Source organism: Osmerus mordax, chromosome 12 (genome assembly GCF_038355195.1).
Source record: "Osmerus mordax isolate fOsmMor3 chromosome 12, fOsmMor3.pri, whole genome shotgun sequence".
Taxonomy (NCBI): domain Eukaryota; kingdom Metazoa; phylum Chordata; class Actinopteri; order Osmeriformes; family Osmeridae; genus Osmerus; species Osmerus mordax.
In genome coordinates this window covers 17,756,724-17,782,069 of record NC_090061.1, presented here as the reverse complement: position 1 = coordinate 17,782,069, position 25,346 = coordinate 17,756,724, and the positions used below count along the sequence as shown (strand labels likewise).

Genomic DNA, 25,346 nt, shown 5'->3' with positions numbered 1-25,346 from the left:
GAAGTCTATTCATCAATATCAAAGCTGAGATGAAACGCCACCAAACCCCAGATAAGCTCATTCCACGTCTGTTCCAGTCTCCGCTGAAACATTCACACTGAAAAAGGAAAGCGATGAAGGAGGAGAGAGAAATGGGTGGGTCACAAAAAAAGAGAGAAACCAAAAAAAGTTTAAAACAACAAAAAGTTAAAAAAGAGAAAGAATTGTGGACAATGCATTACTATAGTGAACGCAAACTGAGGCCCGTTGAAAGTCACCTCCGGTGCTTCAATCCCCTTCAGACTGTAATCATTCACATCCGGCCATGAAGAAGTCATTTAAAATTCAATTATAGAATAATAAATGGAAAGGTCCATCATTGGTAATGAAACGAACGTTTGTTGAGCAATTATGTTGCTCCTTAAAGGCAGCTCTATACATGAGGCTATTTAAACAATGGCAATTTTATTGCAGAAACATAATGCAATCTAAGTGGTCTCTTGAAGTCAATTAAAATAAAGGGAGAGCAAGTCACAACCGTTGTCCACGATGACTGGATAACCAGCGCTGTTTGTAGCTGTGCTGAGGTCCCCGATCATGGGTGGGGTGTCTGGACCTCAGGTCTTACAAACAAGAACAGACCTATGAAGCACACTTATTTTAATTTGTCATTAGGTTTAATCAACTTCTCTTAAGTAAGATTAGGATTTGAGTTAGAATTCTATTAAATTCACCTTCCCCTGACAAAGATAATGACATGGGTTCACACATCACTCTTAAGTCTGGTGACTGGCTGTTGTCTGGCAGTTAGATCCAGTGTGAGAGCTCTGAAAGTGCCCCCTCCCCCACCACATACACAGTTAATTTTAAGTTCCGTGTGTTCCTATTAGTTAAAAGCCACAGTGTTGACCCCAGGGTGACTGCTGGTGTCATTGTACGGATGATTACGTTGGAGGAGGAGGGACAGTATGGAGGGATGTAGGGGTTTTAAAGTTGACCCTGGAACAGTCAGTCTAACTGTGACAGAAACACACACACACACTGAAAATACATACACATACACACACAAACACACATAACCAGAAAGATACACACACACACTATTCATACACACACCTGAGAGTTCTCTTAGTGGTGTCTCATACCAAACTCTGTTCTTCCCAGTGTCCCCAGACATGTGTAGTGTGAAGATGAGAGGCTAGTTGTGAGGCTGACAGCAATACCAGTATTCTTCTGAGAGGGACATGATGCAATTAGCAGTGTGGACAGACAGTTTGTGTGTATGTATGAAATGTGTGTGTGTGTGGTTGTCTGTCTGTGTATTTTCCAAAGGTCATTAATAAAGTATCCTTTGAAGCTTTAACATTGGAGTGAAGGCCCCTTTTTAGCTGTTGTTGTTGTTTTTATAAAACCCACTGAAGTGGCCATTAAAATGTCTGGGGAAGGACGCATGATTAAAGCTCAAAGTCAAAAGGAATTGCCCTCTTCAGTCTAAATGGCCACTTAATCTGTATCGATTAAGAGCTAGGCAGCTTTTCCTGGGAAGCCCTGCAGTCCACCAACCGGACGAAAATGCACTCCATGTGTCCTCATCCACTGGCATTATAGGGTACTTTCATCTTCCTCTTTCACTTTTTCTCTTACTCTGTTGCTCTCTCTCTCTCTCTCTCTCTCTCTCTCTCTCTCTCTCTCTCTCTCCAGCCTCTGTCTCAGATCAGTGATGGAGGTCTATTGAAAGCCCATCCTCAAACAGCCAGCAGCACTTCTTCTCCCTACTTCAACTTATCTTTCACTTAGATTCAGGACGGTACATGTAATTTTTTCCTTCTTCTTCTTCAGGTTCAATTCCTACTTCCTGCTAGGACTACCTGTATCTCATGTATGCAGAAATGAAAGTTAGGGCCTCCGGGGGGGACGTGTAACTCTGTCAGTGAAAAGCTGCACTCGTCACGGCTCAGAATACCAATGGAGGAAGTGTTTGAGGTTGGATGCGGGAATCCAATCGAGCTCTGCCTCCCCGTCTCTCATTGGTGCTGATCAGCTGTTGGACGTCGCTCCTCTGAGAGGAGCTGTTTCTCCTTTAGTGGGTACTTCTATCTCCCTTCCACCTGTCATCTCTTCTCTCAGTCCCTGCCCTTATGCAAACATTCTCTAATCTTTGTGAGAGCCCCTCTGTACCCTGGAACACACCTTGAACTCAACACTGGTTCTCAACGTTCTGATACAGTCTATACATCTCCACTGTAACCTTCCAGAACATCTCCTTTGGTTAAAAACTGCATGTGTAGATTCACAGGCTTTTCTTTACACAAGGTACTCACTCAGCCTTCTCAAAAGTCTCGTTATTATGCAAGAGAAACAAATCCACTTTACGTGTCATACGATCCCCCTACTTATATATCGCCATGCATCAGCTATAGTGTCTGGAGCACAGTAGCTGGGACGTGAAATTGATGTTCACGCTGGGTTAAGAGCAGTGGTGACTGAGCTCAAGCTGTTGTTTCTACTCATGCATGCACAACCTGCCATAGGAGGCGCCCTGCTCACGCTTCTATGCCTTCAGGTTTCCATGCTCCTGTGGCCCTAGATAAAAAGTATTTAAGCCAAAAGAAAAACCTTTCCAAAAAATACAAATAAAACATGGAATGCATTTCCATTTGTGGTTCACTGACTGATACTTTGTTGTTTCATGGGGCATATGGTAGGGGCTGGACTGTGGTGGCCAATGTTAGTCTCCAGGCAACCCCAGGGGGGATTACACATCATCTTGCTGTATCTACTATCTACTACCAGAAATATTACCGTTGCAAGGGATTCAGCTTCCATGTCAATGCAAAGGTCATGCTTAATTTATCGAGAGATTGCAGCTAATTATTCTCGATTCATCAATGCAAACGTTCTACAGACTGCATGGATGAAATTAAGAAGGAGATGGAGAGGGCTAAAATGATGGATTTTTATGTTGAGGCTTTGTTACGTTGAGGAAGAACATACAAGAAACGACACAAAGCTTGCAGCTCTTCCTTTCTCCCTCTCTCCATCCTTCTTTCTCTCTTTCTATGTCTGTCTTTCTGTCTGCCTGTCTGCCTGCTTGTCTTCCTGTCTGCCTGTCTGTATGTCTGTCTGTTTCTGTCCCTGTGAAGAGTCCCTGCAGGTAGGGGAGGTAGACAGGCTGCAGTCTGGAGAGGGAGGGCCCAGAGTCATTCCAGGGAAGAGCAGCCAACAATGGGTACCGACATGATGCCAAGAGCCTGGAGCCCCCAGCTCTCCACTGGGCACACCAGCGCAGGATCCCACGCCAGCTGTCCTATTTGGTGTGGGAGAGAGATGTTGGAGCTTTTCAACTGTAAAATTAGCTTGTTTTTTATATAATTTTCTTTGAAAGAATATCTTTTACGGGACAGTAGTTTTTGAATTGTTAAGAACGATATGTGTTGAAAGACTACACTTCATGTCCCATTTTATATACAGCACAGTGCAAAAGTTTTAGGCTGCTGCAAAAATACAGAAAACCAAAAATATATGTGTACGACAATATTAATGTAAAAAATCGTGTGAGCATAAGACTTCTGCACAGTACTGTAGATTACTCTGAAAACTGTTTTTAGATATAGAAGTCTGGAAATTCTGGAAATTCTCTATTCTTCTGCACCACCCTCACTGTGTTGACCAAGAGCAAACAGCGATGCACAGCATTATGAGGTTCTGCTTCAGTTGCAAGGCACCTTTTTTGAACCCCAGGTGAAATTATCCGATATCAAAGGCAGGGTTTCAGGCATAATGACATATGTCTGATTTAGCGTTTCCAGCTGCTACCTGGCTCTAATTAAAGCAGAATGTATTTCCTGAAAAACAGATTTGAAATAGAGCTTGAACCTCCATTAATCAGTGAGTGTGTGTGTTTCTTTTCTTGCTTGTCAGCCCCTCTGCAAGTTTTAATTAAAAGTCCCTTGGTATAGCGGTTCACACATGTCATTTCCAGTTTGAAGGCTTAGGCGGTAACTAGGACACTCATTACAGGGAATGTGGGATCTGGAAGGAGGCTCCCTCCCCTCCTGATGCTCCCAGGCAGACCTTTAGACACAGCGTGGCTGAGTTGACAAACCAACTACCTGGAAATTGATGTCCCTCAGCTTGGTGACAAACACACACAAAAGGCAGCAGTATATCATGTGAGAGTATGCTTGTTATATACTGCCTCAACTCTCCATTGTAGATCCAGGATTTCTTGTGATACCAGTGGGCAGGGGAATCTCTAACATGGGGAAAAGAGATTCATGGGTCCTTTGGGTTAGCCGGGGTCCACCATTGTGGATGTCTATTAGTCAGTTGTGTTTGAATGTGTCTGTGTCTGAATTCTTTTCACAGGGTCCAGGACTCCTTACAACTCCTCTGCAGCCAGCAGGGACCTGATTCCGAGCTATCACCAATGCTATTCTCTCCCGTTAACTCCCCCATTGAGAACGTTGAGAGGGGATGATGATAGACTCCCTTTCAAGCCCCTGGTTAATTTATGACTTAATTGCACAGCCAGTCCCTCATGCCAATGGACATATTGCTTATTCCTTCTCAAACGTTTGGTTTGACCCCGAGGGCTTTCCCTCATCAGGTCCAATTTCCCTCTCCACAGCCAGCCAGCTAATTATATTTTAAAGGCTGACCCATCTGAGTGCTGGGCTGATGTGGGAGCTTAGATTAGGCCTCTGTTTTTACCACCTCTCAGACATGGGCATGTCTTTAATGCTATTCCTACTGACAGGCGCACCCGCCTCAAGGTCGCACAGACTCCAGCACGTTCATTCCATATTCATGTCATCGAGTTTCAAGTTGCACTTCACAAAGGCGATGGGCCTTTATACCTCAATTCAACCCCTTGAAATGACGGATGCGTTGGTCGGAACGAAGACGAATAGCAATTTAGGGAAGTTCCTGAGAATGGAGTCACTATACTATGTACATTTTTTATTAGTATGACTAACAAAACATGTACGATACCCACCATCAGAGAAGAACACTGAGCCTCAGGGAGGAGCTCGAAAACTCACCCTAAAGAACTCTTTAGTGGAGCCTGAGTCCAGAGTCCCATAAGCGATTTCAGTCTGCTTGGCCAAGTCCTCAGCACTCTCTATGGGAGACACCATCCTCTCCACCGTCAAGAAGGCAGCCAGGTTAGCCGTGTAGGACGAGATGATGATGAGGGTGAAGAACCACCACACACCCCCCACAATACGCCCCGACAACGACCTGGGGACGAACGTGAGAAAGACAGAGAAAGAGGGTTTGTGAGACAAGGACATCCCTGTTAAAGGGACAACAACACAACAAAAGCATGTATTTACTGCGGCCGTAATCTGTCATTTTTCACAGGTTATTATTTTGACTGGCTAACACTGTTGGCCTCTGACATGCCCTCTTCAATCTGTCAAACTGGATTTTACGAGAATTGGCAGATTCAAGCTGCATTTACTTTAAAAGAGACACAGGTCACTGAACATGACTATTAAAAGTCCAAGAGAACTTCATCCCTGCTGACTCATCAGCGGTTAAGATGAGCCCAGAGGTTGAAGGTCATCCTCAGCCTTGTTATGTTCCCTGACATCGACCGCCTCGACCAATTATTGATCAAGCTATTCGGGCCATGGCAATCTCATTCCGTACAAAAGGGCAAACGTAATGAACCTTAAATACAGCTATAAAGCTAAAGCTAGCCTAGTCTCACATGCAGAGCGGGCAGGAGAGGACACTTTGCTGCAGAGAAATAGATAGCTCGACCAACGCTTTATGTCATAAAGATTTTATTGTTATCTAATTGCATCTAATTGTGCTGTGAACCTTTTACTGATTGGAGAGAGATAAATAATTTAATTCTACTGTACTGTACTCTGATATTCTAAACTCCATTCTGAGTGGACCCACCTTGGAGAAATATCACAGCCCTGCTGCATGAAGGCTCCCAAAGAGAACCAAAGGCTGTTGAAGATGCCAAAGTCGTTGGGGGGGTCCGGGGGGGTCTGGGGGTCTTTTGCCTCATCCTGCTCGTCAAGATTCCACTCATATGGGCTGAACCGGCTAACCAAGAACAGAACCACGCTCACACCAATGTAGGCAAACACGATGCACATCCAGATCTCGTAGGCCAGGGGGTCCAGGAAGGAGAACACCCCAGGTTTGGACTTCTGGGGCTTCTTGATCATGATGGAGATGCCCAGACTCATGAAGGGCTTGGAGAAGTCTATCACCTCCTCTCTCACCAGGGTGATGGTGAGGGGTGCGACAGCTATATCTGCTCTCTGGAAACAGGGACATGTAAAGCACATGTTTATTTTCCTGCCGTAACAAGCAAGAATGTGTTGTCTTCTTGTACCCTTGTATCATTGCTGCTAGAGATCGGTAAACCTACAGCTGTTGGGAGAATTACATATCTGTGGAAAAACGTTGTTAAGTTAAGCGTCTTACATTTACATGCAGTAAAAAAAAATATAGATATATATATATAAATAATAATCTGTGTACTCAAAGCTTTTGAAGTGTGTCTTCAGAGGATGGTTACTAAAGGGAATAAAAAAATATTTCAAATAGGACAGGAGTGTTTTTTTATGCAATCTTCACAGACACCCAAAAAAAAGAAACTCAAACGAGGAGAGGGAGAGAAGGAAAAGCCCCAGGATGCTTTTAGTCACGTAAGAAGCTAAACAAAAACAACTCCAATTTATACAGTTAGAAATGGGCTGTTCCCGTACTGCGCACAGTGGCTGACAAATCTGTCCACGAACGCAGTAGGGAGGGAGGGAGAATGAGAGCTGGAGAGAGGAAAGAGGAGAAGATATCCAACAACTCAAGGGGAAATGGAAGACAAATAGGTTCAGATGGATAAGAGGCAGCTTGGATGCAATTCACCCAAATGAGATGGATGTTTGAGATGTGTTTGGAAACTGCCATGGGAGGCAGACTAGAATGACCCAGGGAGATGCCAAAAATCGTCCACAAAACATTGCAAGTATTTTGAGTAATAAAAGATGGAGTTTGTGGAAGATGTATGTGTTGTCTTATTAGTTAAAAACTATGGTTTGGTCTGGATAAATCATAAATTAATGTGCATATAAATAACTAATTAAAAGTGATTTATTGTTGATGTGGAAAATTCTTACCACAACACGAGTGATGCTTTCTGAATAGGACAGCAGAACATCTAGCTAACAAAGAGCCAGATCTGTCCAGGGGAACAAATACGTTTGTTCAACGGTAAAAAAAAGCCTGTGATTTAAACAGCAGCTGTAGAATTGTTCTCATGTAGAGAAGCTACAACCTCCGGCTGTATAAACGACCCTCTCCAGCATCCTCCATCACTGCCTGCTCAGAGTCAGCGCCCTGTAGAGACAGAGCTGTGGCATCTGCATAACAATATGTTTAGACTTCCAAGATGCTACCCGTCTCTCTCTCTCCTCAGTTTTTAATCACTCATCTTCTAGCCACATCTCCCATAACACACTCTCAAGAACCAATGGTGTTATTTTACATTTAGGATGATGGTTTGCTTTGTATAAAACAGAAGAAAGAATGAATCACTCGTATATTAATAGTGTCTCTTCAGCTAGAGCGCGTACGTGTTTAATTATGTAACAGCTTTTTCTTGCAAGCAATGTTTTGCGAAAGACACTTTGTGGTATAGTATTGTTCTTTTAATCCATAAATTAGGAGAGTAACATGGGGATAGGGCTACACTGAGAGAAAGGGCTTCTAACAAGCTCACTCAGAGAAAACACACAAATAAAAGCAACAAAGGCATCTGTTTCTTTAACCTCGTCCACAGGGGAGCGAGCAGAGCTCAGAACAACCGCTTAATCCTGTAGCTGTCTCAGGCAGCACTCAATCAATGGTGCTGGGAAACAAAGCCATGAAGAGCACCTTCAAGGCTAACCTTTAAAAGACAACCAAAATTTGATTAATTTACTGGTCAAAAGGTCAAAGCCAATATAATCATTAACTCTTGCCCCACTAGCCTGTCTTCAAACAAACTACCTGATGAAGACCTGATGGGGCTGATTCCCTCTCTATGAGGAGGGAGGAGGGAGGGAAGCAGAGGGTGGACCTTTCCCATTTGGAGGTTGAGGATAATTTGGTGACGTTAGGACATCAAACCTGGCAATCTTCCTGACTGATGGTAAGGAAATTGAACAGATGAGCTAGGCTAACCCTCATGCATTTTTTATGTGGCCCCAGCACAGCTGCAGTTGCCTCGTAGAAAAAATATATAATTTGGGACAGTTGAGGCTTTTGAGAGATTTGGAGAGTTCTGACAGATCTCGCTTCATGGATGCTTCCAGAACATCTTCACGTCTTTTGCATTCTGTGAGAATATCAATAAGGCTGTTTAAGAGATTGGAATCCTAACCCAGTGGTGAGAACGCATAGTTTTAAGTTTAGTAGACCATTATTGCAACAATGCAAATTTGGATGTATTCTGGGCCTTACAATTGGGAAGATAATCCACATTCCCAAACTCACCATTTAAATCATTGCTTCTGTTTTTATTATGGTTTTTAGTATCATTTGTATCAAACAAACAATATAATAGCCCTTTAAAACAGACAAAACACTACACACTTCAGGTCAAGTCAGAAGGAACCATTTAAAGGTCCAAACAGCATCCTACGAAACTGAAAAAGACTCTATTAGGGAACTTTTCAAACCTTGCAGAGTTTTGTTTTCTCTGTAAACATTGTTCAATTGAACTTACACTAACAAAATGCCCCTGACCTTTCCCACCATGCTTCATATATATATGAATATATATATATATGTATATATATGTAGCACCCTGCTAAATTGGTTATATATCGTTCTATTGTAGGTATTTCTGTAGAAGAAAGAAAAACGTGGGCTGGTTCAGTTGTCCCTGGTGTTTAATGACTTTTCTTTTCTTCTGTATTGGCTGCAGTCAGGTGTCAATTTTGTTACGAGCCATCAGTGCCAATCAGAGTTGGTAACATATTGGGCCATATCTTGCACCCAGCGCAATTGACTTTGTCAACGACGCAAGTATCATTCCTTGTTTGCACTCGGTGCAAAGCGGACTTTTCCGGACATGTGAACTTGATTTGTAACAATTGTGGCAATTTCCTCCCAGGCCTGTTTAACCGATGCAAATTTGGGTGGGTTTCTTCTCTCATCCCAATCAGAATTGGGTTTATTCGCCATGTAGGCTATGTTACACAAACACAGAATTAACTGTGGCAGGAAGGTGCAAACAATAAACATATACAGGTCTTAAATTAAGTAAAAAAGTACAATGGTTAAACTAATTCTAAGAACTAAACAATGAAAAAAAAAAAAAAAAAATGTATATAAAAATATGACTAAGAATTTGAAAGAGCAGCATGAGTGGGCAACTTAGTGCAATGAGAAAACTGCTCTGCCTTTCCCATACAATGTCACTTCTCTATCTTTTACGGCCCTGACTAGAACGTCGGTCTCCTCGGCTGTGAAGGCATGCGCCTGGCACAAATTTATTTGTGAATCATGTTACATTTGTGAATCACGAAATACATTTGTGCATCGCATTACATTTATTTGTGAATCATCCAAAACAAATTAACCTTGCGCCATATTTACTATTGAAAGGAAAAGGAAGTCGATCGTGTTATTCGTAGTTGTTGATTTTGAGAATTCTGATTGGTTTGCAGGGCTTTATCCTTCTCGTTACACTGCCGCCTACAGGTTTGGCATAGTTATGATAGCGCTCGGGGGCGTATTGATGCGGGTTAATGTAAACAGAAACATTTTTTTAAACGATCTTGTGTGTATGACGTTATTTTTGAAAACGGAAGGGCAGAAATATTTGTTTCTGTAAATACCCGGCTATGTGTAAACGTGGCCTCAGATCGTTAAAATACGGCCCATTGTTTGTTGGGAGGGGGCGTGAATGAGAAGAACGAAAAGACAGATCGTTATCGAGAGGAGGAGAGAGACGCTGAGAGTTGGGAGCGAGTTCGTTCTTGCTGTTGGATTGTAGTTGGAAACGGGGGATTTTGTGTCGTTGGTGTGGCCCTGCTGAGGTGGGGCAGTGAACTGTGGTCGAGAGTGGTTTTACTGGGTAACGCTGGTTTTGCTGAGGTGGAGCTAGCGGCGTGGCTGCAGGTGGACTGTTGCTAACTTAGCGCTGTACAAAGGGTTGAAGAGACTGCTAGCTAAAGGCTTTCTGGGTTGTCGAGGAACAGTTAACGTTAGTAACGACATTCTCTCAGGAGCTCCAACAAGTGCGCCAACGTTGTGGTACTGTCAGGCCAAATAGTGTCCTAGGGCCAAATACTGTCCTACCTGACATACCACACAGAGTAACAGAAAACCCCGGGTAGATTTTTGTTCATTTCTTTCGGTTATAAAGACCATTTAAAAGGTTGAAGTTGCCTGTGTGTTTAATAAACCTGTTATAATGTGTTCAGTGGTGATGTTAATGTGTTTCATGTATCAAATAACCGTATAGCCATATAATAAGCTAACCAGGCCTCTCTGCACCCTAGGCAGTCATATGCCCGAATTGTGGCTACTGTAAAAAAATATTAATTGTACATCTTAGTAACCCTCACAAATTCCTCTCCCATGCTGATCTATTAGGGTGATTAGAATTCAAATCAAATTTATTTGTATAGCCCTTTTTACACGCAAGCATGTCACAGAAGAATGACTGAAGAATTGAGTGAGAGGGCTACATATATAGCTAAGCTCATCCATAATATTTGTACCAACATAGCCTACCTACCTTGTATGTTTACTAGGGCTGTCCCCACTCAGTCGACTAATCGATTTTCTGGTCATATGCTCTTGGTCGACTAAGATTTTTTTAGTCGAACTGTGTCCCCGCTTGTGTCACCATTGCTGAATTAAAGAAATGTTCTACAGAAATTGTAGATTATATTATTTAAGACAAATAAAGCAACTCAAAAAATGTATAATTTAAAATAAAACGTGTTACTGTTTTCCCTTTCGTTAATCTGCGCTTTGTTTTTTTGCACACGGCACGAGCACAATTGGCTGCCGAATTACAAACTCTGCCATAGCCTACTTTGTCTGTGTTATTTGGCAAAATTGCAAATAAATCTGTGGTATGGCAGCATTTCATTACAGTACATTTACAAAGTACCGGGTGACTCGAAAAACGCTGAATGCAAACTCTGCCAACAACGGCTTATTTTTCTTAGTTCGACGTTGAATATGATGTAGCCTACCACCTGAAAACCTAAGTTTGCCTACTTCGCTCATGCTAATGCGCTGGGTTGAAAAATGAATATGCCTATTATAAGAATCAGATCCAAATCGCATGGCATTATCTTCTCCGGCCAAGACAACAAAATCTTTCTCTGTTGCACCGTTCCCCACTCAGCTTCTACGTAAATTCGCTTGTTGCACTTTTTCAAGCAGTGATCAGCGCGCTCGGATGATTTGCATGTTAAACAAACAATATTTGTAATTTGTAGTACATTGTAAGAGATAATAAATAACCAATCAGGCATTTTGTATTATATCTGCATTCGGTAACAACAGGACTGGTGACACAAGGCTTATTATTAGTAATAGCTTATTTTATAGCGGCTGAATCTGGAATGTCCAGCAGCTAGTCAGATCGGGAAAATGTTTGTACCTTTCTGTTTGTCTAGTTGTCAATTTCCCTTCTTATGTATGTATTTCTTACATATTATCTCCTAAAACAGTGAGGTAAAACATTACACAAAATGGTTTGATGAAAAACATTGTGACATTTATAGGACTTTTTTTTTCAAATTTCGATTAGTCGATTTTCAGAAGTGTTTAGCGAGTCTTGGTCGACCAAAGAAAATCTTAGTCTGGGACAGCCCTAATGTTTAGACTGTGGAAGTAGAGTGAAGATTATGTGAACTGAAGTCCTGGGATTCTGTATAACAGCTCTGGGAATGTTTCCAGATTTAATCTTGAGTGATCACCGACTCCTCCATGATGAAGTTTAAATCTTAAACCTCAGAGTTTAAATATTTATTTTATAAATCACATACTCATACAAATGTTCTCACTACTGAAAGGAATCTTTAGTAACAAGTTTGCATCGATGGGCTCAGCTGATTTAGGCAGACCTTGAGACTATTACCATGATACAAAATGCTAACAGACCTGGGCTGCGTTTACCGAAAGGATCGTTAGTCTAAGTTGATCGTAGAATCCGTCGATCAATGGATCTTAGTTTAACGGGCCGTTTCCCGAAGCCATCGTAGCTAGGGCTGAACGATTAATTGCATTTGCGATAATATCACAATGTGAAAAAACGAGATTTTGTAATCGCAGTTTGCAGACAAAGGATAAACTTTGCACGTTACACTTTACCTTCACCTGTACAATGGCCTCAGGCTTAGAACCTGACACTACAGACCAATTTTGCCTTTAAAAAAGATGCTGCGCAATCAAGCCCCCACCCCTCGGCTTGAAGTAACGGCCCCGGTGGATGTAGGTGGTATTGTATTTCTTGTTAGACTTCCGGCTCTTCCGGTCGTTTTTATTTTATTAACTCCAGTCAACATTTACAAAACTATCTCCCCCAATAATTTTAGTTTGATTCTCGAACCTGGCTCATACTACTAGCTTTTTCCTAAAATAATTTTTCCTGATTTTTGTTAAATTTGAAACCAATCCGAAATGGGTAAACTAGCACCCCATTTATTTGCTTACGTCAATAAAAGTCGCCTGCAAATATGCTTGCGGATACTAACGGCACAAGCACAAAAGTTCACATTGGCCGATAGCCGATTTACCTGGAGCTGAATGAGCTATATTGAATGAGCACAGGGAGAAATGGCTTGAGTTGCCTGCCCTGTTGTAGCAAGTTTAGCAAATGGTTGTCACACATACATGAAATGTTGTTAATATAGTTCATTCCCGTTATTTTAAAACAGATTAGATTTTTCTGTCAAGAAGGTTTTTACCTTCATGACATGATGGCAAATATTACATTATGTTAAGCGTGAGCATAAGAAGATTAATACTTTAACTGATAACCACAATAAGAAATGATATAAATATGATTAGTCTTGCCTTCAGAAGCTTTTGTTAAACACACCCATTATTCTTTTTTTTTATCGTGTCATCAAGCCAGACTGCTTTTGTGGGACAATGAAGGTCCTCAGTGACTGTTTCACCCCCACTTATATCTGATGGAAACGTCTTGTATATAGGCCTAGTTCTGTTAATATGCCCCTTTCAAAGGCAAATGTTAAATAAAGTATATTTTAGACACACTTCTCAAGCTTTTATTTATTACATTATTTCCAAGTCTTGTTAGATCACGTTATATAATAGGCGTTTGGTTTTGTAGAACATATAAAACACAGGCCACATTTCTACACTGATATGTAAATTGAAGGCAGTGTGAATTTCGTGGCATTTAGTTTGAAAATACAGTTGACAGCTATGGTAAGTCTGCATTATGGAAGATTTCTGTTACCAAAATAACTATTGACTATTTAGCTAACGGAGCTAGGTGTTCATGTTAACAGTTTATTTAATCCAATACAATGCGTTGGAAATCATACTCATAAAAGCAACATATGTGATGAGTTCCATCTAGAACAGCCCTATATTTAGCCCTATAGCCTATTTCTAACAACCAAGTGAAAGGAATACTATACAATGACAGCATACATTTATGTAAAGTTTGCATCATGTCTCTGATTCTTATCGGACTTGTACCCCATTCTGCCACTGCAATGCCTTAGCTCACACGCTCGCAACCATATAAATCTATGCTTGCCACTGGCTGTCGCAAAGTATGACGTGTACAGCTAGTTGCAAGCGTGCACGAGGTCTCGGAGCTAGGGAAAAAAGAGCCACTGTTTAAAGCTAGACCTGAAGAGTCGAAAGTGGAAAGTTTCGCGCTCTCGCTTGCCTCACTGCGCCACTGAGCACTTTTCATAGAAATGAATGGGGACGCCATCTTGGAAGACAAAGGTTGCTTCCTCTAGTTATATTAACTCTATGTGCGCAATACTTTGTACAAAACCTGCCTGGCTAACGTTGCTACCTCACAGGGCAACACCACCAACGATGCATAGCTAAAATGCTGAACACCAGTGTGTCAAAAAAGACAAATAACACCCGACAAGATCACTGATAGAAATGTTTCAAAGTCTAACTCCATATTCATGTACGAAATTAGGCTACTCAAGCAGTCACAGCGTTCATGACGAAAGATATGATGCCCCTCGGTGATTCATACAGTAGGATCACTATGGCTGTCAGTGCCATACTGTTTCTGTTAGGCTACTGACTGGATCCAAAATGTTCAGACAGTGTTTATTTTTTTTTTAAGATTTTACCTTTAGATGCGTGAGTTCTACATATTTCTAACGGTCCCCACAGCGCACGTTTTTTCCCAAAACGGTAGTGCTAGCTAGCTATCTTTAGTTAAGAAAGTGCAACGCATGTTATAGCCGACGTTTAGCTTCGATTTACCAAAATATTTTCGAAGAGGTACAGTATGTTTTCTGAACTTTGTGTGTTATGTTGCTGACTGGAGATCAGTAGTATAATCGCAATTATCTTATTTCCCGAAATCGTTCAGCCCTAATCGTAGCTAAAAAGGCTCTTGAAAATGCTCGTAGATTAACGAGAGCTCCAGAGCAGTTGTAGATCGCTAAGTACATCTACGCGAAGAGATTCAGTAGACACCAGTAAGCCGACCCTAAAAACAAGGCTACATGGATGCGATATGAAAAAAAGATATGAAAAAAACCTCTTTATATAGATTTGTATTATTTTCTATTATTTTTACAGAAGTTAAACTGAAACTGGGATATTTTTCAATGAACTAGACTACACATGCCTTTAATGAAATGGTGTGCAAATTACGTAAGCATTTCATAAATGCATCACGCTGATTGTAAATTCATGACACCTGCTAGGTGTGGACATCGTGTGAACTATTTTTAACCACTTACGATATAAATTAAAAACGATCATTATAATTATGATTTAGTAAATGTACGACGTTTTCTGTACTGACAGTAAATAATAATTCTTGCGTACCGTGATTACTCAATTCTTTTGCTTTAAGTTTATTGAACAAAAGTCTTGAAGTTGCGACAGAACAATCACATCTGCATCCAGAAAGCGTCTTAAGTAGTTCTTAAGACACACGTGCGAACATTCTTGTTAAAAGGTTGTTTGGGAAACTAACTTAAGAAATAACGATTGTTCGTTATTTTTCTTGTAGAAAACACTCTTAAAAACTAAGATCTGATATTGTTATCGGGAAACGCAGCCCAGGGCCATGTATTAGCTTAGTAGCTTAGAAATTCCACCTTGTATTAGGTAGCCTAGAGTACACCTGATATATCCCAACCGGGGATATTGCTACAAGCTATCCAACTTTCTAATGACATCAATAATTGTTTTACATCCACTGTAGGCCTAATGTGTTTCTGGTGACTATTTTTTTTAAACCATCGACTTGCAATGAGGTGTCTGACTTTAAGGGGTTGTATGCTACTCACCCCATAGACCAGTTCACCCACCATCCCATTCCAGGTCTTGGTCTCTGGGTCTCTGGCTCCATATTTTCCATCCATGACTATGGACAGTTTGTATTTAATTCCCACATGCTTGGCGATCTCAGAGGCTAAGTCCACACAGTAGCCTTCGTATCTTTCATTGCCCTCCAGGTGCATGTGGTTTTTCTTGTACATCACATATGGAGCTTCCTGTTGGTTCAAACACATGCAAGTTTATTCGCACACGCATGCATACGTACATACTCTGTCTCTTACTCTTTCTTGAAGACAAGCCATCACACCTACCCACACCCACACTCCACACACACACAAGCACACTGTCTTTCTCTCTCTCTCTCTCTCTCTCTCTCTCTCTCTCTCTCTCTCTCTCTCTCTCTCTCTCTCTCTCTCTCTCTCTCTCTCGCTCTCTCGCTCTCTCTCTCAATCTCTCAATCTCTTTCTCATACACATACAGTTCAGAAAAGTCAGCTGCACATGCCGGCATGCATGAACGTGTGGCACATCATAGATGCATGGGAACATACATGGGTTAAAGCAGCAGTACCAGACCCATGGTCGAGGGGTGCTGCTTCTACCCAGCTGTGTCTGCGAGCAGACAACAGGCCTCAGACTCCCAGCTCCCTCACAGGGGCCTGCCCTGGGCCCCTTACACGGAGGAGAGGGGGGGGGGGGCGTACTATTTAGGAAAAGCATGCTGAGCTATTCAGGGGAGGCAATCACAAAGGAGAAGGGGTGCAGAGGGAGGATCATTTGGAGCCGGGTGTCTTTAGCAGGCATGGTGTGGCACAGAGTGGGGTGGGTATGGGGGTGGGCATGTGGGTGGGGTCGAGGGTTCATGAAGTAAACGCCAGTGACGGGAGGGATCAGAGAGTGCCCGGAGATTCTCAACATCATCGTCATTATCATCATCAAAATCAAGCACATTGCACCAATGTAGCAGCAGGACTATGTCATTCCAAAAACAACCAAACAAACAAAAAATAGCTGATCAAAGCTTATTTCAAAGAGTGAAACTAACCCTACAAAACGAACAGAAAATGACAACATGAAAGGTCAAAAGTAAACAAAGAAGGAAATAAAAAAGCTATTCTTCAATACAAAAAAAACTAAACAGGGAGCGTGGGCGTGCCATTTCTCTCGTTCGTTTTCAAAAAACAGCGGTGTTGCTCGTCTGTTTCTTGTCTGTTTCACTCTCTACTCCTCTCTGAGCCTCATCATTACCAGACAAAGGAGCTTTCCCAGAGAGCAACAGAAGCCATGACAGCCACAGAAGCCATGACAGCCACACACAGCCAGGGGTGCATGACGGAGAGCAATGCCTTGTTTGTTCAGTGTTGAACTTACCCACCACACCCCAAACACACATAAATACACACCACCCCCTTCTTGGTGCAATTGAAGTTGTTTCTCCCTGAGTTAATACATGTTTATCTACTGATGCTAGTACTCATTTAGAAAACTGTTAAACCCTTCCTCCACCTCCTCCTCCCTCTCCTCTTCCAGTAGGAAAGAGGCATGAAGAAAGTCTCCTTTATGGAATGCTGATTGACTCAAATTGTGGAGGAATGCCCATTTTCTACGCTTCCAAGACCCCACTGACTCATTCGGGTTTATATTGTTGTATTTGCTATCTAGTGTGTATTTTAGGCCACAGTATTGCCAATTGAAGCTTATCATGCTTTCGGATTCTTTCAACCAGAGGACTAAACTAAATGTGAGTGCTTAACCCATAGACTGGAGGCTAAAGTTCAACACAGAACACTCTGAGAAGCAATACAAAATAGATTGATGGGGATGTCCAAAGCCACATCATTTTGTGCCTCTTTTAATGCTGTTTATTTTGTTTTGCCCCTTGAGAAGCCATTGCATCTTCATCCTCATCATCCTCATCAGCAGCATCCTCATCAGCATCATCCTCGCCTGGTCATTCTCAGCTTAGTTTATCCATCCCAGGACGTCATTGACTATTTACTTGATGAGGACAGACGGACAAGACATACAGACAGGTCTACTTACGTATGCGTTTGAATGTTTTTTTTTTGTATTTGATGGAGTCAACCGGTTACCATATGTATACCAATATTGTGATGTCACTGCTACGACAGGCCACTGAAGTATGGAAAATCAAACTGCTTTGACACCCACACGGGTACAGTTGAAACACTCCCCCCAGGGAGGGTGGACTGTTCCAGCATGTAGTGAGTGGATGGAAAGCAACAGAAAACAGATGCTTCTACCCACCCAGGACAGAATGTATCAATCATAAGAATCAACACCATGACCTTGAGTGGCAGAATACGTGACACACTTAAAACGGCATTGAAAGTGTACCATAATAGTAGTGACCACAATCGTTCGGTTTTCCACAGAGGACGACTCGTTGGTGACCACCTGATCCATGATATTAACAAATCTGGTGAACTCGTTCCAGTAGCCAATCTGCAAAGAGAAAGCACACCATTATCAACCATCCCTCTGCTTTCCCCCCTGAGACCTATGTAAAATACCTAGCATCATTCATCAACACATTTGGGAGTGTCTGAGATGTGTATGATTTGATCTCAGTGCATGAACTGTTAAATTGGTTTTATTTCTGTTTTTGTTTTGTGTGCCTAGTACACTAAACCAACTGCACACCAAGTATTTGCAAAACTGTATTTAAGTCTGGTCTGCATCTCAGCCTCCTCCTCCACCACCTCCACCGCCTCTTCTTCCTCCTCCTCTTTACGTATTCCCTTGATAGCACAAATGGCTAGGTAGTTGGTCACAGACTATGACAGGGCTGTCTCTAAACATTAGCTGTAGCAATAGCGATAGCTAGCTGCAGGGGCTGCATCGAGGCTGTATCAACGAGAGCCAAGCACGGCTAGTCGAGCTGCAGTAGAATGAGAAGCGCTTGTTTGCTGTGACAGGGTTGTTAAGATGAGCTGTACAGAGCAGATAGATAGTGCTGGCTTTGTGTCGTCCTGGCTTGTAACATGGAAGCAGTGGCTTTGGCGAGCTCATTAAAACAGCAACAGATCTTCTGGCTCTCTCTCACCCCGTCAGAATGGTGGTGGACAAACAGAACACTGGAACAGCTGCACAGTTTCTACTGCTGCTGGACATCTCTGGTGTGATATCAGAGCATATTTTTGAGAGCAGTGTGAAGCTGTGTTTATAGTGCTGCTGTAATCACAGTGGAAACACGTAGCCTATTAGCGACAACGTGTTGTCTGTGTGTGGACTGTGTGTGAGGGTGTGTTTGTATGCTCAGCTCCTCCTGCTAGTGTGCGGTGCCACACAGAGGACTACATCAAACTGTCCTCCACATATAACTTCCCAGGTTTTACATTAAATAATTGATACCGGGGCCTGTGAACTGCATACATACTCCATAATTCATCATCATCAGCCTGTATCTCTTTGGTTTCCCTTTCTGCACACTCCCACCTGCTCTCCCCAGCTACTGTCTGGCATTGTCCTCAGCTTCAAAAGTAAGACCAGCCACGCCCAGGAGTTTGTTTGCTTATCTGAAATAAAGACTGGTTTGCTGCACAATAACTACCTGCTGCTCTGAAGTGTTTAGCGGTCCACATTGAACTTAGGTAAACCATTAGCCCTGCTCTAGATGGTGGTGGTCTTTGAAGATAAATAGTTGGGCGGGAAAACGATGTACTAGTGTGTGAAGGTTAGGATAGGGGCTGACTGATGGGATTGTAAGAGGTGGGAGTGTTGGGTAGGACAGAGAGTGAGGGCATGGGTTGTGTAGGGTAACAGGGCACCAGACTCTCCCAGTCTGCTAATCTTCTCCAGCCTCCTCCAGTCTCTCCAGTTTCCTAAACCAGATCTTTGGGTTGCGGTAGGGTCTTGAATAAAAGTTCAGCGGTTATGCATTAGTTGTGCTTAATCTCAGGAACTGAAATAATCCCTTTTCTCCAAAACCCATAGCCTCTCTAAGTGTTCTTGATGCTATCCTTTAAACACAGGGAACTTCATTTCATGAGTGAGCTATCTGCATGAGTGCAGTTAGTGGCGGTGGAGTTGTATCGGTAGCTCATCACTCTGGATGGTGCTACATACACCTGGAGCGCAGGCTATTTGCTCTCATCTCGCTCTCTCTCCCTCTTTTCTCTCTCTTCTCTCCGAATCTTTCATTCTCACTTGTTCTGTCCCTCTCTTTGCTGCTCTCATTCCCCATCTCTGTCCCTTTCAGTCTCTCTCTCCACCTCCCTGCGCCCCCCCCCCCCCCCCCCCCCCCCCAGTTATACGTCAGCATGCCTACCTAGTGAGGAAGGCTTCATCCGCTAGTCTACAGACTCAAAACATATATCCTGTTTCTCTTTTCTGATATGTCTCTCTTTCTCTCTTTCACTCTGTCTCTCTCACTGTGTTTCTTTATCTCTTTCTGACTGTGTCTCTCTCTCTTTCTCTCTCTCTCCCTGTCTCTCTCTCTTTCACACACACACAGAGACCGATATATCCTTCCAAGCCCTATATATCTTCCTAGGAGAGGGAAAAGGAGTCTCGTCAGCTTGCATCGCCAGATCTGTTCTCTAGATTTTCCAGATGATCTGAACACCTTCCAAGTGACAGCTTGACATGTCTCATCAAATACAGCAGTCTGATATAAGGGAGCTAGTTTTCAGTATCTCAACTCACTGACAGGAGAACATAACGAGTGGAGGCTCTTATGTTGATGACCGGAACATTCCGGATGACTAAAGGCTCAGAGCCTTGAGTAAGTGGGAGTAATGCCCTGACCTACCACCACAATCAGCACGGCTCCATCTGTAAGTGGATGGATGACGGTCGTTTGTAGCTCGCCGGACGCCGCTTACCTTCCTGGGCCCACCTGCTTTCATCTCGTACACATCGATGGTGTAGTTGGACCTGCGTCCATAGTTGTCAAACTGTATGTTCCCTGTCATGCCCTGGACTGTGACCTGCAGAGGGAGAGAGGCCAGCACACATGGGTTAAACAGTATTTCAAATGTTTTTTTCGCTCAGATTGTCAGATCTCACATAACTGACTGATCCATTGGTTTCATTTGCAATCAGTGAAATAAAACGTACACCCAAGAGTTGGTCAAACAAATCAAGTGCACTCAAGTACAATCGCATCACCCTAATCCATACGATTGCTGTAGGCAGGAGAGTGAGGGAATCAAGTGATTGTTCGGATACGCTTCACAAAGAGAGATATGGGTTTATGGTAATGAGGGGAATCTGGACTAAAGAGAGAGAAAGAGACAGAGAGGGAGAGACAGAGTACAAGATAGACAAAGTGTGAACAGGAGATGGATATCCTGCCGCCCCAACCTCTTCCTCTATCTTTCCTCTCTTCCACCCTTTCTCAGACCCTCACCATCTTGAGAGCCCTCTCAATGTCGATCCCCTGGCTCCAGGGCACAGCAGGGTTGGCCAGGCAGTCCCCTGCACTGCCACGCCGCGACACATCCACGCGCTGCCGCCGCAAATACCTGAACGCCTCCGCTATGACCAAGATGGCATCATGGCTCAAGGCCGACGTGTACTGTAGATGACAGGGAGAGAGGAAGAGAACGAGATGGTAGAGAGGGGGAGAGAGAGAATGAGAGACAGAGAAAGAAAGAGAGAGAAGAGAGTGAGTCTTTTCTGGAACATTCTATTACATTGTACTCAGTATATGTCAGTCAAAGACTACCTTTGACTCAAAGAAATAGCATTGCCAAAAATTAGTTTAATCAAGAAATGCAGGTCTGAACTAATACTGAACACATCGGACAGAGAGTGTTTGTGTGTGAAAGAAAGAAAGTAAGAGAGAGAGAGAACATCAATACACAGACGTATTTCTTGCACTTTTCCCCGTCTCTCCATCTTACCTTGACCATGCCATTGAGGGAAGGACAGGGTATTCGTTAACCAGCACACCGTGACTACATCTAATTACCTGCCATTACACATCCATCTCATTCTTGATCATTGTTTAATTAGATGTAAATGAAGGCTACAACATAACCTTGCCTTGGACTAACTGTCAATATATTGATCGTAAGGAGGAAGGGAGGGTGGCGTGGGGGCGAGGAATAATTAAGGGAGTTCAACTGAGGGAAGGGGGAGAAAAGGAGATGAATGGATACAATCTTCAAAGGAAAAAGATGAGGTGTGTTTCCTTGCCCGTCTCTTCTCTCTGTCCCTCCCTCTCGCTCTGCTGCCCATCCAATCTGTTCTCTCTCTTTTACAAACCCCGATTTCACGTCATCTCTCTCTCTCTCTCTCTCTCTCTCTCTCTCTCTCTCTCTCTCTCTCTCTCTCTCTCATACATACACACACACAAATCAATCTCTCTCTCTTTTACAAACCCCCAGCTCTCTCTCTCTCTCTCTCTCTCTCTCTCTCTCTCTCTCTCTCTCTCTCTCTCTCTCTCTCTCTCTCTTCTTCTTGCAATAGGTATGTTCCTGTCTCTCTCTTTATACCTTCAAAAGTGTATTTGTGTGTCTCTCTCTCTCTCCCGTCAAAGGTGTTCTGTCTCTCTCTCTTCAAAGGTGTGTTCCTGTCACTCTCTCTCAACCAAAGGTGTGTTCCTGTCTCTCTCCCTGTACATTTTCTGTAAAGGTGTATTCCTGTCTCTCTCTCTTTGTACCTTCAGCGGGGTGTTCCTGGCCTCTGGGAACTCCCTCTCGTCCAGACGCTCCCAGCGCTGCATGAACTGCTGGACCACCGGGTTCTCAGGGTTGATAATCTGGAACCCGGAGATGTTGGCTCCGCCCATGAACACTTTGTCCAGGCTCACGTTGGAGAATCCCTGGGATGAGATAGGGTGAGGGCAATTACAGACAATGTTAGCAAATGTTCAAATCTGAGGTGAAGTTCTTTCTTGTTTGTTTACGCTTGTGCTTGAATAGGTTGTCCTTTCCAGATAAATAAAAACAATGTAATGTCTTTATGCAGCTGGACAGATCTATCTGTGCTTTGATCCTATGTTTCTACCAAACCAAGCTTCTATTCATGATGTAGGAATATATTATAAGGTTTGTTCTCCCTCATCCTCTCTCTCTCTCCCTCAACCCCTTGCTCTCTCATGTACACACCCACCTACACATTATGCTTGCCAAGGCCAGCACATCTGCAAAAGTATTAAAGTCCAAAAAGCATCTATTCTCTGCCGAGAATGAATGTGATGTAAGGTCTGATAGGGAGATGTCTATTCGCTCAACAGACTCAAAAGACTGTACCACAGTACCCCTCCAATCCCTATGGAGTATTTAAACACGTTCACATGAGAAATGCCCCCCTCATGTTCAGAGCACACATTTCCCAGCCTTGACTCCATACCCTCCTGGTGGCGCAGATTCAGGTTTGATTCCCCCGTCGTCTGTTGTCTTCCCCTCTGTCTCCCCCTCCCTCCACCCATCCTCCCCTAGACGATCTTTACTCACCAGGTTAGCCAGAACATAATGGTATCCACGGGCATTCTTCCCCAGGGTCACCACCTGTGGGGGAGACGATCAATATGGTCAGCCAGCCGGGAGATGAGGGCCAGAACCCCAGATCATAGGCTTAGGCATCAATTCTGCCTAAATCTCCCAAGAGCTAACCATTAGCAATTAGCACAGGGGTGTGCAATGGTTAGCAAGGGGTTCTAGTGAGAGTGGCAAGGGTTTCCAGAGAGGTTGTTAGCAGTGGTTAGAAATATTAATAAGTAAATTGCATGGGTTTATTCAATTCGAACAAAGTGAGTCACTGGTATAACAACATAAGGGAAGAAAACTTAGAGAAGTTAATGAAAGAGAATAAGATAATGAGAGAGAAGTTCACACTTATCAAAAATATTTTAAGCAGAGCTTTGAAGTCTATTAGAATATAGTGCTTTTGTGTCCTTGCTAAATGAGAAATAAAACGGAAAGAATGATTCAAAGGCCATAGTACAGTACAGTAGATGTGTCGCTGAATTTCTTTCAAATAAACTCACACCTTCCAATCTTAACAGCAGGTTCCAACCCACACACTGGCTTGAAATAGCAGGCAGTTTTCAGAATCACTCCATCACTCTTTTCAGCAACCATATGCTGTGCTTTTAATCTCTTCTTCTACTGTACTCCACTTTTCCTCTTCAAAATTCCATGCATCTCTTCCTCTCCTTTACCATTCTCTTCTACCTCTCTCTTTTGCTTTGTTTACATTACAGTCCATCAGAGGATTCTAACATGAGAGTCTTCATAAATCATACTGTGTAAATCTATGTGTCAGACAAGCTGTAGCTGGTCCCACGACCAGTGTTTCCTGTTTCTGCTGAGTTTTATTTCCTGTTACAGACCCAGGCCTGTTTGATGCTCTCAGGTCGGTTATTTACTAGCACTCTGCTCTCCCCGAGGTTGCCAGATTTGGGCAGTTGCCATGATGAGATTGACAAACATGTCTCAGCTTTCATCTGTGTACTGCAAACATGACAGTCCAGGTCCATGTCAACAAACAGCATGGCTGACAGTGCTTCTGGCCACTGGCCCAGTAACGTAGCTGACAGTCCACATAGCAGCTGCTGTACATTTCGGAATACTGGAGAGAACTTTCTCTCATCTTCTTTCAACCATTTACTGGTTTGAAGTTTTTGATGTTCATCGCGCAGTAAGCAATCTTTTTCCGGTAATTATGTGAAGGAAAATGCTTCCAATCATCACCAGCTCACTGGAGATGGACGTGCCAGGACATAAGCTCTGCATGAGACACAACAAGAGGGATCTGGTCATCCGTCTCCTCCCCTCCTCTTGTCTCACACTGTTCCCTCCTCACACAGTCAGCTCCATCACCCCCCTCCTCCTTCATGATTATGACACGCTGCACTCACATTCATCTAATGGAGCCATTCCTCGCCTCTGTGTTGAGGTGAAGGAAGGAGGGAGAGTTGTCAAGCTGCTCAGAAGGACACAGTACAGGGCGAATCGAGGCGACATGTCCAGCCCCTCAGAACCTATTGAGCTGCTCTCAGATAGCCTCCGCAACGTCATGGTTATCAACTCACAGCTGTGTCAGAAGGCATGCGATCTACTGTCCACAATCCCAACATGGATAGACAGAAGAGTGAGAGAGTCAGCCTGACCTAATCTGAGACACAGACCTCAACATATCTCTATCCACCAAATAACTCAACACCATCCACCCACAGTACTACTCTTACTACCCCAAGCCTGTAGTTCTACAGCATGTCTGGACAAGAAATACTGGATAGAGAAGAGAGACACAGAGAGAGAAAGACAGAGGGAGGATTACTGTGAGTGAGAGAGAGAGGGGGAGAGAGAGAGGGGGAGAGAGAGAGAGAGAGAGAGAGAGAGAGAGAGAGAGAGAGAGAGAGAGAGAGAGAGAGAGAGAGAGAGGATGGAGGGGTGTATTTATATTATGGATATCTTGGATCTATCTATGTAATGGTATCCAGCACGGAAAAATAGATCAGATAAATTATTATATTACATTCATCTCATTAGTTTTAGTGTTTTGACAATCATGTTCAAAACAGAACTACCGTATTTTTCGGAAATAAAGCCACGGTTTATTAGCCTGGCTCTGCCCTCCTACGTACTTCCGCTCAATTTTAATTTTGCTTCGGTACTAGATCTGGGATTTTGGTGTATTAGTCAGTTTTTGGAAACAACATTTTTTTTGGTCCAATCAGCGAACAGAGGGAGTGGCTGAGAACAATGACGTTGATGTTGTGCGCTATTTTGAGTTGTAGTTCAGTAGCTAATGGCGGCGGAGAAAAATGCGAGCCAAGCTATTCAGTCCGTTGTGGCAACGATGCCGAATACCCAGAGCAAGAATAATCCTTGTTAAGGTTTGTTGGTGCCCATGATTTTGTGGCCCTCCTCCCCACGGGGTTCGGGA

The 25,346-nt window shown here is 43.1% G+C and overlaps 1 protein-coding gene across 1 annotated transcript in view; it reads right to left on the bottom strand.

The window, feature by feature from the left end:
• LOC136953879 (glutamate receptor 3) overlaps positions 1-25,346 on the bottom strand; it is a 56,261-nt gene that overhangs the window by 10,895 nt on the left and 20,020 nt on the right. The window contains exons 3-10 of the mRNA XM_067247336.1: positions 22,910-22,963; positions 22,114-22,275; positions 20,857-21,024; positions 20,330-20,434; positions 17,841-17,948; positions 15,492-15,698; positions 5,896-6,269; positions 5,025-5,223 (exon numbers count right to left, since the gene is read on the bottom strand). Of these exons, the coding sequence (XP_067103437.1) occupies positions 5,025-5,223; positions 5,896-6,269; positions 15,492-15,698; positions 17,841-17,948; positions 20,330-20,434; positions 20,857-21,024; positions 22,114-22,275; positions 22,910-22,963 (1,377 nt within the window). The remainder of the gene's footprint in view (positions 1-5,024; positions 5,224-5,895; positions 6,270-15,491; positions 15,699-17,840; positions 17,949-20,329; positions 20,435-20,856; positions 21,025-22,113; positions 22,276-22,909; positions 22,964-25,346) is intronic.